Genomic DNA, 16,816 nt, shown 5'->3' with positions numbered 1-16,816 from the left:
CACATAGGCATCTTATGATTATTGATTATTGGGAAGTGCTCATTCATTTTATTTTCAGTTTATTTTGGAGGGCTCTTTGGCGAGAATTTCTTTAAATATAATTAAAATTATATTCTTATGATGTTTAAAACAAATTGATGGATGAACATAATACGGTTTGTGTTATTTTAAATATCTGGCAGAATATGCTCTTAGACCTCCATATTAACAGATAAACATGATTTATGATGCAGACAGCACTCTGGATATTGAAAGTTTTCACAGACTGTCCTCTCCCTATAATATAAATTTGTACAAACTGCCTAAAATAACTTTGAAGATGAATACCTTCCATATAAATAACTCATGCACAAAGCCCTGCGTCTTCTTGGCTGTTCTTTCTTTCCCAGCAAAAGATTTATTATGATTTTACAATTGAAATGCAATGCACAGCTTGTACATAAATAAAATAATCAGTAAACAACAGAAAACACAGAAAAACATGCAACTTCCAATGAGGAGAAATAAAAGCATTTGAAAAAAAAATTGTTCTGTGTAATACTGTGAACTCGGTTAGCATACTCACTTCAATCCTTAGGATATTATATTGTGAAAACACTGCATTTAAATTGAAGCATGCAATGATTTCCTCAGCTGACACACTGTACTGAAACAAAAGCCAACAGCAGTGGAGGATATGCCATGACTAAAAATGGCAGCGTCTCAGTAACGTGTCGTGTTCCTTTGAGCATCAATTACAGATTGACGTCTCCTGCTGTTCACAAGAAGACTTATTGTCTGCTGAGGCTTTGCGTCCCGCTCTTCCAGTAGAGCCGCCTTCAGGTCGTTGAGGTTGTGGGGAACAGAGTTATGAGTCACTGCTTGGCGACTCAACTGATCCCAGAGAGTTTTTACGGGATTAAGGTCTGGAGAAAGTGCGGGCTAATCCAATCGAGGTGCCTCGGGCTCCTGGAGCCTTTCTAGTGATGCGAACTCAATGAGCTGGACAACTGATGAAATGAAGTCTATGTTGTGAATGCAGGGGAACAGTCACTGAACTAACATGATGTATTCAAATGTTCATGGTATATATATATATATATATATATATATATATATATATATATATATATATATATATATCTGTAAGGAACTGTCAGGTAAAGATTTTAATAATCTAGCAACCTTTTAAAATTGGCATATTCTCAAATCTATTTGGGTGAATATTAAACTTTTACGTCTAAAACAGTTTTGCATTATGTAGCCACACAATATTTGGTAAACAGTAATTTGTGTTGCAAAGCTTTGTCACTTATTTCTTTAAATAAATGTCTTGAGGATTTCCTTATTGCTGTCGCAGAAGGACAGCTTGGTCATCAGAGCCTCACAGAAGTACAGATTGTTTACCCACTGTTATGATTTTTATAATAAGGTGAAGTGGGAGTGGTTGTCTGCTGCCTGAGGCTGAAATGAATACTGATCCTCCAGCTTCCACATACTGCAGCTTCTGTGGGGTGAGAAGACATGAGCTCAAACAGCCATTGGATGGTGAAACTGCAAGAGCTCTTTTATCCTGCTCTGGCAACAGCCGGGATCCCATGTAAGTAAATGTTAAGAGCTGCTGACTGATTTCACTCCAACATGCATAATTCCTATTTGACTTATATGATCTGGTCGGGGAAATGTCAGCTATGTTTCCTCCACTGATCTAGTTATTTTCCTCAGCCAACACCATCACCTTCCTGGTCATCTGGAAGAGGAGCTGCATGCTCTCCATGTCCAACTCATACTATCTAATGGCAATCTCAGTGGCGGAGAACCTCATCCTGATCTTCATTGTGGTTCTTGAGCTTTTTCTGAAGTACCACCAGCGGGAGCCGTTTTGGAGTTTTGAGCCGTGGTGCACCTGAGGGACTGCACCAAATATTTATACATATTTTTTTGTTCTTAAAACTACGAACCACCAGCCACGCTTCGACGTACGTTTGTGCGCAGACGTGCGCTGTGTGGAAAGTTGTCACAGCTTTTGTCTTCAGCAATCCTTTCTGCCGTTCCTTACTTTTGGTCCAACACTTCGATCCAGGAAAACAACCACACCTCATGCGTCTACAAACAAGAGGTCCCGACTCAGTTTATCCATACCCTGGTTTGGCTGCAGACACTGCAGGCCTACATTCTCCCCTTTGTCGTAATCTTGAGTCTGAACGGACTGACCCTGCGTCTCATTTCTCTCAGTAGCAGAGTTCACAGCTCTGCAGATGCAACTTCCGGGAAAGTCAGACCTCTCCTTCGCTCCCAGAAGAGAAAGTCTGTGCTTCTTTTGGTGACCGTATCCATGAGTTTTGTGATGCTGTCCATCACCCGCGCTACAACTCAAATCATCCTCCGCACCACTGACACGTACATGTGGGATCGCGATGATTATGAACTAGCGGTAAACATCGCGGCAGACATCGGCACCAGGCTGTGCACCCAGCCCAAGTTCAGGCGGGAGTTCTTGGCTTGTATCAGGAAAGTGTATTTTTACTGTAAAGCAATAGTTATCAAGATTTGAAAAAGTTTCACCATATGAGAGTTCAACACTAATCTGAAAAGAGGTTTTACAGACGCACTTTATAGGCGTTTATAGGCGTCACGGAACAGATGGAATATCCCAGAGGTCATTCTCTGATTATGTCTTTGTTTTTCTCAGACACAAAGCCTTGTATCAATCTATAAAACATTTTATTACTCTTTTATTCACTTTGTCCCTTTATTTAAAAGCCGGATAATGGCTAAACCTCCATACTACCCATGCTGGCATGTTCCTACAATGTTTGGTCTTGGACTCTAAACATGCTGATTTAATTTCCTGCAGGCGGTTTCCAGAACCCGAGCAAACAAACACAAAGATCGGACTTGACAAACACTAGGTCCAAACTGAAATTATGTTTTTTTTTTTTTCTTGTATTACCAATAATTACATTTAAAGAGAACCAACCACCTTATTTTTCTTAATAAAGTGATCGCTCTCGACAATCTATCAACACAGGAAGCACAGAACTTTGTGGGGAAAACAATTTTAAAAAAAAATTTACTAAACATGCATTGGTTCTATTATTGTAACGCATTGAATAATAGTGAAGTGAGAAGAAAAAAATATATATACATATTTTATTGTTTTTAAAACTACGAAACAAAAGCCCTGAAAGGCAAGGAGGAAAATACTTTTTTGAAGACCCATTTTCTAAGACTGACCAAATGTTCTTTTTCTTTCAGCTTTAAAACTCGGGTGGCAAAAAAAAAAAAAAAAAAAAGTTTTTAGGTTTTGTCTTTCCTCATGAAACATTTTTTCCCAAAGATGAGCATAAAAGATTGTGATGTGGAAAATTTGATCAACTGTTTTCTTTTTCTATTAAGTACTGTCAAAATACCATAGTGACAGATTTAACAAAAAAAAAAAAATGTATATAAAGGAATAAAGGTTACCCACTACAGCTTTAAAGGCTATTCAGAACAAATCTTCTGAAACTGTTTTGCTATTTGAGAAATATTTCCAAGTTGGTGGTCAAAACAGGAAATAGGAGATGATTACTTGAGATTTTTATTTTCTCTCCAGACTAATACATTTCACATGTTTTAACAAAAAAGTCTCTTATCGTCAAAAACTCTGCAGCAAGGCTCTTATAAATAACAAACAGAAAAGCTCACATCAGTCTTGTTTCAACGTCTTTAAAGAGGTCACCTGAACACGTTAAAATTCAGACTTTGTCTATCAAGCTCCTTTCTTAGTTAATGAATTGTCGGAGCCACACACGCCAACTCGACTCCTTAAGGCATCAAGCTAAAATCTACCCCAAGGCCAAAGAACCAGGTGTAAAACTTGATGAGATTTCTTCTTTTTTTTATTGTTTGAGAATCTCGATTTATAAAAAAAACAAGCAAAATGAAGACATTGTTATTTAATTGTGCTTTTACTTAACATAAATATTGTTTTGGTTTTACTTTTTTGTCATATTTAATTTATTTGTGTTTTAATGTGTATACTCTTTTACTGAAGTAAATTGTGATTTTACCAGTGACAAGTGCTACATAAATTTACTTTACCTACTTACTAAATGGTTTTACACTTACAAACATAACTGTGTTTAGGGCCTCAGAAGTTCCAAAATACATTAAAAAAATAAACATTTCAAACAAGAAGTTTGCAATAAGTTTTACACCACATGTGTTTTGCCATCAGCTGTTAATAATCTTGCTACAACAACAAAATGTTATCTGGCATAGCTGAACTCATCAATTAGTTCTAACTTGGATTCCTTAGTCCAGACTGCAGCCAAAACCTAACAGAAAAATAAGTTGAACCTAATGTCAGGAAGGAATAGTGGATGCAATTTAATTAAACTTCATGATAACAGCTTTAAGTGCGATAAAATGCTGGCCCAGCAAAGTCCAATTTTACTTCTTTTTCCCACCCTTGGGAGCTTTGTCCAGGCCCTGGATATACTTGCGAGGAATCTGATAACGATCTGAAATTGAATTAGCGAAGGGAAATCATAACTCCGTTCGTTCAAATAAATATATTACCAAAAAAAAAGAAAGAAGAAGAAGGGTTCTTACCAAGCAACAGGTTCCCAACCTGATGCACCTGGTTTCCTTGGATCTGGACCAGGACTCTGTCTTTAGCTCCAGGGAGGATCTGTAAGACAGCGCTGGCCTGGACTCTGTGCTGCAGAGCAGTGGCGACTACTGCAGGATCCAAACCATACACTTCCAAATTCTTTATTAGAGTCACCTACAGATGTAAATAAACAACAAGTAAAAAAAAAAAACAGCCCAGATAATTTTGAATTATTTGAAGGCATTTTCTTTATCTTATAAAGGTTCTGAAAAGTTTGACGTTTTAAGATAAAACGCTCCACAAAGTAAAAATATCCACTAGTTTCGGATTGGTTTTCAGACATACATGGGATGTAGGTTCGGAACAACAATCTGACATGAAGTCATATTCAAAAATATAAATTATTCAATATCTGTTATACCCAGTTGAGTCAGCCTTTAAAAAGTGTTAATGTATATATTCCTATATAACTCACACCCTAATCTGTGATTGGACCTGGGATTAGGTCACTTCTGTCCTGATGCAATAGCTTAAAAATCAAAACCTGACAAAAAGGAAATTTTACTTGCAAATATCTAGAGCTACAACTGTTAAGTTAGGAAAAGTTTTGTCACCTTCTTATTAGAACCTCGAGAAGCCACAGAGATGTCTATTGGCTCAATGTGGCCCTTCTTTACTGTTGCCGCTTGTCCAGGAAACACAACCTGATAACACTCTTGCATTCTTCCCAATGTCCTGTGAAGAAGATGATATTGAATAAAAACTACTGCGACAAGTATTGTGTCCCCCTCCCACGTTCTTGGTTTTCATGTGAACAGAAAATTTAGTGGAAGGAAACATTTCTTTTTCTGGGAACATTTCTATTTCTGAGCCATACACAGAGTCAGAAGCATCTTACCAACCTAAACAAGTATTTTAGTAGGTAAACACTTCTGTATTAAAAATCTGTTTTAAATTGGCGTTTCTATACCATCGTCAACTTAACAACCACTGGAGTGTGCAGTTAAAAACAGCTGGAAAAATGACAAAATAATGTAAATATGAAGCCACAAGCAGAGTATGATGACATTCATTCATATTCTTTACATTTTTTTTACCTGCTAAAAAGGTCATCCCATTTGAGAGACTCTATCTCCTGGTATTCTGATTTCTCCAGTAAGCAGTCACACAGAATCGGGTTTATAGTCACATAACTGGTGGAAAGAAAAAAGGAGCTGTTAGCTCTAAACAAGGAAAATGTGGCCTGGTTTCCTCTGGTGAGTTGCTAATAGATTTGATTCGATTTCTTTTATTTGCAATTATAGTCTTATTTTAGAACATCTTGAGAATCGCTGGCTTTCACAGCTTGACAAGAAGAACTTTTTACGGCATCACATGTTCTCAGTACTAAATTTACTTAGCCGTGAAGGTGGAAATTTTAACCACAGTTCTAAAAAAAACAACGAAGGGAGTCTTATTTTAGGGCTTATTTTTTTAAATGTGAAGACAGACCAAGATATACTGATGTGAAACAATATTTACTTAAAATAAGACATTGCTACTAATGTTAATTTTTGTGGTGTCTCCTAATTGTTGAGGCAATAATTGCTGTAGTTTGCAAATTAGAAGAATTGTTAAACATCCACTTACTTTTTATTATTCTCATCCACCAGCTCATTCTTCTTCACATATTCAGTGATTATACTTCTGACATCAGCAGGAAGCATCGTCGTCCCTTTCCTAAACAAGCACACGTCAATCTTTACATCAGAGTGAAAATGTCACAAATCTTCCAACACATGATTAGTTTTTGTTCTTGAAGCATAATATCATGTTCCTGCTGGAACATCCCACCATGTCCAGCCCCAAAGCATGACGCTGCCACCACCATGCTCAGAAGCTAGTGCAATGCTTAAAGGTTTAAAAGCGTAATCTGGATTTCTTCAAACATTCCTTTTTGTCTTTAAGGCCAAACAGATGAACCATTGTCCCTTCTGACCATAAAACACTTTTCCCGATGGCATTTAGTTCATGTGAACAGCAGTTGTGTTTAGGAGTCAATTTTGTGGCACTGACTATTTTCTTGCTTCTACAATCTGATCTCTATCAATGCTGGTTTTAAACATCCTTCAGTAAAGACAAATAGCGTTTCAGCAGCTTGGTGGATTGTTTGTGACTACTTGGGTCAGATGGGTGAAACAAGGAGAATAACCTGAGACACATATCAACCTGTGTTTGGTTAAAGTGGGCTAACATTAAGCTTCTTGGTCATGACTCCAACCATACTTAAGTCACAAATTAATTTGGCTTCTATAGGTTCAAGTCCATGGTGACAACATGCAAATGTCTGGACCAGAGCCATTACACTCTGAGCTCAAATTCTTTGCCTTAAATCTGGTTGTTCCTAAAACTTAAAATACTTTTTTAAGAAAGTTAACTATTGACATAAAGTATTTCAAAGTCTGCTTCATCTGCTTTAGTGCATGTTCCAAGAATAACAAAAAAGTACATTTGTCAAATTTCTTTGTAGATATACAGCTTTATGTTTTCTTGAAAATGGAAATAAAAGAAAAAAAGTATATGGTGTCACACTAAAAGAAAAGCAAAACAAAAAGGATGATCTTGGGGTGTGCAGAAGACTAATATTGATTTGACTTTCACCTAGGGAATATTAACTTATCCCTTCACAAGAGAGAGGAGAGGGTAAGGTCAGTTTAAGCAAACCCCGGACACTGTCCCTGCTGCGGTGCTGCAGTATCTCCTCAAAGTAAACACCGGCTCCAGCTCTTGCTGTGATGGCCACCTGCTGCCTGAACCATGCAAACATCAGCCTGCGTGAGGAGCCTGGGGGTGAGGAAACTTCAAAGTGGACACACACACACACCTCTTATTTGCATCCAAAAACAGTGGCTCCAACCGAGCAGAGACAGAGTACAGAGTAGTGATCTCTGGAGGGTGGTACAGGGCTTCTCCTTCTCCACTCAGCACCGCCGTTTCTTCAACACCTGCCTCCTCTGGAATGCTGAAGGACCGCAGTCTGAAAAATGTTTTAGTAATTCAAAGAGCGACGAGCAGAGTTAAATGTGTGAGGCTTTCAGAAAAGAAATTAAACCAAAAAAAAAGGAAAAAAAAAAGAGATAAGCAGCAATCAACTCACTGTTGATTTTTCCAGTCTACTGCCACAATGCTCTCCACACCCTTGGTGAGTTCTTTCACTTGAATAAGATTATGCTGCTGTTGCATGACTTGTAGAAACTTGGACAGCTGTTGAAAAGGTGCAAATTATACATGCCGATAAGAGTGTAATATAGCTTCGGCTTAGTCCTATTCTGGGGATATTTTGTACCTTTTTATAGCTGGATTTCTTGATATCCAGTTGCTTTCCGCTAGGGCTGGAAAAAAAAGAGGATGCACTCAGGAGTACTAACTTAAATTTGTTTTCAGCAGGTTTGAACAGATTGGTGAAGACCTTACCAGCAGGTGAACATGTGGTTCCGGAGAAATGTGCTAGTCAGCAGAGGGAGCTCTGACTTCTTAATCTTGCTCTTCAGAGCATGCAGGAAGCACTGCAGCAGCAGGGCGTCCATTTCCTCTGTAGGATCAGGGTATAAAACGTTTTCTGTCTCATGTTATTTTTCTAACATCAAAAATAAAATCTTCATCTACAGGTGAAGCTTTGAACCTATCAAAAGTGGGACGTTTTTATCCATTCGTAGACAAAATGCATTTATTTATGCTTGCTACCTTGAGGAGTTTTCTGCTCGTCCTGGTTCTCCTCGCCTTTTTCATTGCTACTCTCCACCTTGTCTTCCTCCGTCTTCTCAGTGAGGTTCAGCTCCTCAAAACCACAACAGGCTTGATCTGTAACGATTTCACCAAAGCTCTGCTGCTCCTCTGCACACGTTCCAAAATGATGATGATCATAATCATCATCATCATCGTCATCTCTATGTTCTTCTTTCTCGCTAACTTCGCATTTCTCTCCATTTGTATCTTCTATTTCATCATCCTCATCTGGTAAAGAGGGAGGATTTGATTTATCTCCAAACGCCCTGTAAAATAAATACAAATTTTGAACTGTATCCATCTACAAGGATGCATTTGCATGTAGTGACACTAAATAAAGTCCCCACAAATGGGGGTATTAATAAATAAAAAAGAGCAATAATATCACTGTGACTTTCAAGGAAGTCAAATAAAGCTTACTGAAATGAAAAACAAAAATCAACACCAACTCGTAAACGCCTGATTGGTTTATCTCTTATGAAAAAGCTTTAAGTTCCTCACCAGAGGTAATCCATGTACGTGTGAAGAACACACACTCCTCTCCCTTTCATACCCGAGCTCTGCATCTCCGTGCTTGATACTGCAGCTTTTCCAACAGCAACAGGAGCCCTGCCAACACCAAGCAGAGCACAATTATATCATTGAGTGTGGTGAAAGAAAGCATCTGCATTTTTTTTTTATCTGTGCCGCACCTATTATTCACAATCAAAACAGCACAGCAGGACCCTTGTTTTACATCTGGAAGCCCGCATGAAGGCATCACCACACCTGGCAGCATGAGATCTGTGGAGAAGCACATCATTTTCATTACAACCGAGACAAGCAGAGACACAACATATGTCATGCTGAAAAGGGAAACTTACCGGCCCCTCCAATCAACTTCTGAAGCACAGGAGCCCATGTTCTGAATACTGGTAGGAGAGAAGGGTGTCGCCACAGAACATACACTGAAAGATAAGAGAAATCAACATTCTGAGCACATTCATCATGCTTTAGTTTCTGTTTACATTATGCCTTATTTATTTTTTAATACCTGTAGGATATAGTCGTTTCTCCACTTCAAAGAAGATAGGGTTTTTATGAAGAACATAAAGAGTCACAGCTTCTCCTTTGTGTGCATAAATCTTCACAACATTAATTTCTTCTTTGTTGGGGACGAGCTCAGACAGCTTATCATCAGAAAGGGATGGAAATGCAGCTGAAAGGTCAGCTTTCAACTTTCTCCTACATGCAGTGTGGAGGAAGATTTTTCTGAGTTAATTTCATTTTCTTAGTCGCATTAAATAGCTTTTAATCAATAATTTTAACGATTGAAGACTATTCTAGAGCCTAGAGAATAACACTTAAAGCGTTAAAATTAATAACGGACAAAACACACACAGACACACACACAAAAACTAGAAGTTTGGAAGAACACATTTGCTTAATAGACACGTCAATTAATAATTTTAAAGAAATTGTGGGGTCTATTTTAAACACATTGCTCTAAGAAATATCGTGTTTGTGGTGTCAGCAGCACTGACTAACCTGTCTGATCCTTTGAGTACAGTGTTGGATTTGACACGAAACGGTTTGGCAAACATCTTTTCGCAAATTAAATCTTTACAGCGACTACTTCACCGCATCCACCATGAAACCTTTGTGGTTTAATACGTCAACAAACATTCATTACAGCTGCATATTTCTCCCACAGCAACATGTTTCCACTGTTTCTAAATAGCTTTGCAGCGATCAAGTGCTTTTCGGTCCGACGCTTATTTGTTTCCGTCTGGAACATCTATCGCGACTTTAGAGAGGAACATGAGTTCCGCGCAATCAGACGCTTCTTACTTTTTCTGATACACGGCGAGGAGAGTAAATAAGTACCCAAAACTTGTATCCTTCTACACTGCACTACTTCAACATATTTGTACCCAACAAAGTAAAAAAAATAAAAAAATAAAAGCAAAACAGCCATCCAAGAAATTACTCAATTAGAATAAAAAAGTATTTGAGTGCCTGATCAAAACATCTGATTTAAATAAACCTGGTGTCATTAAATAGATAAAATATAAAGGTATGTACAAATTGTGCTATTTTAAAAATTAAAATAGTGATAAAATATTTTAAATAGCAACAGATTCACACAGAACAAACATCTTCCAAATAATACTTACAATTAGAAATAATCCATAATCACAGCATTTATTCATACTTATACAACAGCAGTTCACCCTGAACACACCATTGTCGTGCTCAAACATAGCAATGGTGGCATTATGTTGTGAAGATTGTTTTCTTTTAAGTGGACTAGAAAACTGGTCCATCAGTGGTCATAAAATGACATTCATTTTTCACACACAGAGCGTGTCTTCATTCTTATCTCACCCAATTCGGTTATTTGCAGTCTGTGTAAATACATGATGAGGGACAAAGTCTCTCGAAGTTCAATATACTTGCTGTAAGCAGAATGAACAACCATCATGCTTTTAGCCCGCCTGCCTTTTGTCACATGTTCACAACAATTCGCAGAAAGTATCAAGCTGTGATTTTCAATGAAAGTGAACAAATGTCTCATATGTTTCCAACTACTTGCAGTAAGAGACAGGAAGAAATTAGATTTAGATCTAATGCCAGAGGTGTTGAAGTGGATTCCTCATTATTCTCAGACATAAATAATTGCTGAATTTTTCTTTCTGTTTTTGGTGACAAGTATTTTCTGGCATTTAAATGTTTAAACTCAACAGACAGATTTTTTAAGTGTTTCATTTCTATGCAAGTATATTCATTATTTACAAATAGGACCCTAGCCATCCATGCTTAGCTGTTTGGAGAGACAGTTTATTATGTGAAAGATTTCAACTACACAGAGAAGGAGAGATGCCAGTTTCTGTGCAGAGTATCATGCATGTGGCCATTAGTGACTGAAAATGCATAAAATGTAAAGGGTACTTTTGTTTACATTTGTGGTGATACTTTATATAGTAAGAGAAAAAAATTGAAAAGAAATATAATTTGTCTAATTACATAACCTTTTTTGTTACCACAATTGGCTGGATTTAGATTTAGGAGCCAGAAAAACAACACATGGTTTTGATTTGCCTGTTTTGAGAGGTACAGCACATTGTTTTTCACAAGTGGTCCCAAAAGGCTGAGTTTGACTTAAGGAGGATAGACATGTGAGCTGCTAAGCACTCATGTCAGAAATATCCAAAGATCTTCTTAAATAACATAATTTACAGCACAAACAACTCATTTGGTCTCCTGTGAGATTAGACAATTAAATGCTTTATCTAGCATTTCCTTTTAACAATGCCTGTAAAGTAACAAAATAATAGAATTTATCAGATTAGCTTTTAGTAGGAGAGACAGATAAGCTAAATGTTTACATTTGTTTTATGGCTCTAGATTTAGGCTTACAACCGTCTCCCCTGAGGCACTAGTAGTAGGCAGCACTACCCCTGGTCACTGGTCCTGTTTGGGGTGTTCCTGGTCAGGGCATCAAGGGAGTACATGAGGTTTGGGAAGATAAATCTCATCTCATCACTCAAAGATGTGACTCTGTTCACATCTTTGGAACATGGCCCCATTGATGTGCATGGGAGTAGTTCACAGACTGGATGCAATTGAGCTCCTCTGACCCCACAGTTCTTAGTCAAAATAAAGCTGCTCCCTGCAGCTTGGAGAGCAGTTTTAGCCTAAAGTGAAAGAGTTTAAGTAGGGGTAGACGATGTGGCTGAAAGACGTTTCAGATCGGTCAATATCAATTATTGATTAGTTTTCTGTTTTAAATATCTGAAATACTACTAAAATGGCGGTGCGACCGTTCATGTTTTATTGACAGTTTCACTCCACACTACTATTTATTTTTAAGCAGTTATGAGACATGGTGGCAAAGCCTTGAACTGCTGCTGTGCAAGTTACTCAGCAAATTGTTGCTAGGTAACCGAAGAATGAGTGACCACCAGCCTTACTTGGGTGGTTGTAAGGGGCTGAGTGACTGAAGTATTTTCTCTGCTCATCCCCCAGAATGCTGTGCGGTTCTGGTTTGAGTCCAGGGAAATTATTGAATATTTTACCAGGCGTATTATCTATTGTTATTGATCATGTATCTATTGCGATAGATATTGTTATTGTTTTATTGTTCAGCCCTAAAATAAAATATTTGGGTGTTTTTCTTCCCAATTTATGGCAGATTGGACCTAGAGGTGCAGGGGAATTGATGCTTCGTCTGTTGTTTTAAGGACTTTATTCCTCTGGTCTGTCGTGACTCATGATCAAGAAAGAAATACACCAAAACTCTAATCTACAAGTTCATCTAGATTCTGACTCTATTGTGACAATTCAGTTCAGTATTAATAGATCCCTCTATGCATGGATTTTTCTGTGGAACACAGTTCCAAAATATTCATGGAAAATCAGCAGTCCATTGTGTATATTACAATATAGTGTTTGAACAAAGATGGGGCCGTATGTATTTCCAGGATTTAGCTATCTGCTGTTCCCTAAACTTTGTGAATATACTCGGGTCTATTGTCATGACTGAAGGAGCAGGATCCCAGATACAAGCAGCTAAATTTAGCCTACTCTTTGACATGACTAGGGGTTGAGTGTGGGGTTCCTTGGACACCTTTATGATACAATCTGCATGAATGGATGGATGGTTTTACAGAAGAAAGGAAGAAAGAAAGGAAGTAAGAATGGATGGACAGACAAAGGCTGAAACAACACCTTAGTTTTTAAATATTTAACTGTATTTACTTTGGGCCACACAAGAACAAAATCTTATCTTTTTTGTGATTGTTCTTGTGATTCTGCAGCAGGAGGAGTTGCTGCTTGTCCCTACATAGTACTCATTGTCACTGCTGATTCAAATCTCATTCAAAGGTAAGAAGCTCCATCTCGGATGAAACAGTCTTTATGTAAACCAAGCACTCGCAGATAGGTTCAAAAATAAATGTATGCTTTTCAGTGTTCATTGTGCGTTGATCACACAGTTAACAAAATTCTGGAAAAAATACAGTGAAAATCTGTTGTTTCCTGTAATGTAACTGATCGTTAATGCGATGCAAATAAAAACAATTTAAAGAATATGAGAAAATATTAGAGACTGTGCAAAACCTAATTTTTATACATTGCATTGCTACAGTCATAAACTGTAAGCAGTGCAGTAAGGATGCTATAGATAATGGAAAATTACTGGCAATCCAGCTGCCAGTAACCTTCTATAAGTGCAATAAAATACAGTAGTACACTATTATCACCCAAATCCATTAAAACAGTAGTGCTGTAATAACACCTTCAAATAACAAGAATTGATGGCAACTCTGCTGCCAGTAATTTACTGTAAATATAGTACAAGACAATTCTTTATAGAATTGTATAAAGTACAGTACAGGAGAAAATACCTCCTGTACTGTATTTTTCTAGGTTGTACTATTACCCTAAGTGCTACAAATAGGCATGGTCTTTGGATTCACTGTTGCAAAGGAAGTAACAGATGCCAAAGACGGCACAGTCAAGTATAAGAGAGACATAATTCCTTTGCCACAGTGTTTATGGGTGTAATCAACATGTTCTATGTTTTATGTAGTTGTCTAGTTGAAGCATTCACACTGTGCACCATAAATATGTGTGGGGGTTCTAAATGGATTACTCAATAAAAGCTTCACAAAATAAGCTCTATATTGTCAAAGAAGAGAGACTTAGAAACAGTTTGTTTCCATCTGCTTGGCTTGACAGTGAGCAGCTGCTACTGAATTACTTCATGAGATAGGTGATGTGTTCTGTGGCTTTGACATTTAATATTTTTGAAGAAGAAAAATGAAAACACTTAATTAGTTTCAAAGGCTTTTACTGGCAGATACATAAAACTTATCAAAAGAGTTAATATTTTCAGTGATAGACCTTCAGTTTCATAACCGCTATTCACTCGGGCTTGTTGAATATCCTCCTTAGAGAAAAAGTCTGATGGGGATCCATTCTTGTCTTATTAGTGCCTGGAACTCATCACAAAAAGTTGGCCGCCAGATTCCCCATCAGCTATTTGAGACATAAACACAGCCTGTTATTGAGGTTTCACGGATACAGATCCAAAACTTCTGTGTTCTGATTTTCAAGCTGCCTCATCACTTATTTAGTGTGGCACAGTTAACTACAGATGAACACCATGCAGTTCCCTTTAGAGGGCATTTTGATCTCACCTTTCATTCTTTTCAGCAAGGTTCTTGGGATAATTTATGAGAAAGTCCACTCCTTTGGATGAAAAGTAAGACCACACATCATTTCAGGTAGCTTCAAGATCTCTTTCAGAAATAATGATTTCCAGCTGAAAGGTTGATTAATCAGAGAAAATGACTTCTATCTATTAATGCTGCAGTACGTAACTTTTATAAATAATTTTTTTTCAAACATATTTGTTAAAACTATCACTATGTTGTTCCAGTATGTTATGAGACAGATAATCTGTAAAAAGATTGAGCTCCTTCACCTCCTGCCTGAGCTGCTCTGCACCGCTCCAGATGAAAAACAGCAAACAAGAGCCACGAGGAGGTCTTGAGACTCAATGTGCTCAATGTTCTAATGGCGAATAAACAACTTACCAATACAAAAAAACTGTTTATTTGCCGTCGTTGGTGGATATGCTAACTAGCCTGAGCATTCACAACAGGATCTGCTAACGGGGAAAAAGGGATAGAGCAATGCCACATGAGATTGTGACTGACAGCACTAAGTGTTACCATTTCCAAATTATGTGATCAATTTGCAGAGACAGAGACATTAAAATAACTTTTGTTTAAGTTAGACCAGTTACACTTAATGTTCATTTTGAGTTTTATTCCAGGATTTCTCTTCTAATGTTTTTCGCTTGCCTTGTTTTTTCACCAAAACACAAATTTGGATGAACAGGAATGAATAAAATGAACACATAACTATTTGAGGAGTTTGTGCAAAGATATTGAGACTGATGGGAAAACTCTCACATCGACCATTTATGAAAGATATTGCTGCAAGGTGAAAACAATTACTTTGCTAAATCAGTGTGAGTATAACTTTATAAGTTGCCGGTGGATTTTTATACACTGGGATGTTTTTAGAGTAAGAAGTCTGGATAGGAGAAAATATCTAGTAAACAGCCGAGGTGAGGACAAAGATCTTGAAGCCCCATAAAACCACAATGCATACCACTCAGCTGAGAACAGGAATCTGAGCCACTAAATTTGAGCCAAGATGGAAAACAGCAGATTGGGAAAACATTGCCAGATCTGATGAGTTTCAACAACCTAAGATTGTTGGGCTGCTATGGGTTCATAGATATGTACAAACATGCAGCAACTATGCTATTGTGTTTAACGTGGACTAAAATAATTTTTAAAATACCACGTGGAATCTATTAATTTTAAGGCAAAAGGAGGTCTAACCCAGTACTAGTAAGTTGAGCACATTAACGTTACTGGTGAGTGTTTCTTGAAAGTTACCAAAGTAAAAGTTTTAAAGCAGCCCACTGCAAGTTGACTACAAGACTAGATAAAGAGCTAATAATGTGTTAGTCTGTAAACAAAGGAGCAGAAAAAAGTTACAGGAAAAAGATTGAATTATGTCATGCTTTTCTTGCCATAAACCACAAATTTTTTGGGATTGCAAGGCAACTTGAGACTGAGCCACAGCAGAAAGACAAGTCACCTTATTCCTGGCCTTGTTGCTGCAGGACAGCAGCTGCTAAACCAGTTTATTTTGTACCTAATCATATCTAATCAACTTTATTTTTGAAGTTACTTCTATGCAGTTTAGCTTGATGTCTTAATCTAGTGATACATCTTCATAGTAAAGGTCTGCTCTCTGGATTTTAGAGGGTATTTTGGACTTGCTATTGGCTTCTGCCACAGTGTTTATGGGTGTAATCAACATGTTCTATGTTTTATGTAGTTGTCTAGTTGAAGCATTCACACTGTGCACCATAAATATGTGTGGGGGTTCTAAATGAAATATTACTCAATAAAAGCTTCACAAAATAAGCTCTATATTGTCAAAGAAGAGATAGACTTAGAAACAGTTTGTTTCCATCTGCTTGGCTTGACAGTGACCAGCTGCTACTGAATTACTTCATGAGATAGGTGATGTGTTCTGTGGCTTTGACATTTAATATTTTTGAAGAAGAAAAATGAAAACACTTAATTAGTTTCAAAGGCTTTTACTGGCAGATACATAAAACTTATCAAAAGAGTTAATATTTTCAGTGATAGACCTTCAGTTTCATAACCGCTATTCACTCGGGCTTGTTGAATATCCTCCTTAGAGAAAAAGTCTGATGGGGATCCATTCTTGTCTTATTAGTGCCTGGAACTCATCACAAAAAGTTGGCCGCCAGATTCCCCATCAGCTATTTGAGACATAAACACAGCCTGTTATTGAGGTTTCACGGATACAGATCCAAAACTTCTGTGTTCTGATTTTCAAGCTGCCTCATCACTTATTTAGTGTGGCACAGTTAAC

At 37.5% G+C, this 16,816-nt stretch overlaps 1 protein-coding gene across 1 annotated transcript; it reads right to left on the bottom strand.

The window, feature by feature from the left end:
- Nucleotides 1-3,546: 3,546 nt before the first annotated feature.
- On the bottom strand, nt 3,547-10,246 carry eif2d (eukaryotic translation initiation factor 2D). Its single transcript, XM_008414018.3, has 15 exons — nt 9,872-10,246; nt 9,378-9,568; nt 9,208-9,291; nt 9,037-9,127; nt 8,846-8,953; nt 8,303-8,610; nt 8,033-8,150; nt 7,905-7,950; nt 7,716-7,822; nt 7,443-7,595; nt 6,209-6,298; nt 5,677-5,772; nt 5,194-5,314; nt 4,579-4,753; nt 3,547-4,487 (listed from the first exon to the last, which is right to left on the bottom strand). The coding sequence occupies exons 1-15, from the start codon at nt 9,925-9,927 to the stop codon at nt 4,417-4,419; spliced, it is 1,815 nt and encodes a 604-aa protein (XP_008412240.2). The 5' UTR covers nt 9,928-10,246; the 3' UTR covers nt 3,547-4,416.
- Between the last annotated feature and the right edge of the window lie 6,570 nt (nt 10,247-16,816).

Source organism: Poecilia reticulata, chromosome 7, assembly GCF_904066995.2.
Source record: "Poecilia reticulata chromosome 7, P_reticulata-male-v2, whole genome shotgun sequence".
In the NCBI taxonomy this organism is placed as follows: Eukaryota; Metazoa; Chordata; class Actinopteri; order Cyprinodontiformes; family Poeciliidae; genus Poecilia; species Poecilia reticulata.
This window is presented reverse-complemented; position numbering and strand designations above follow the sequence as displayed.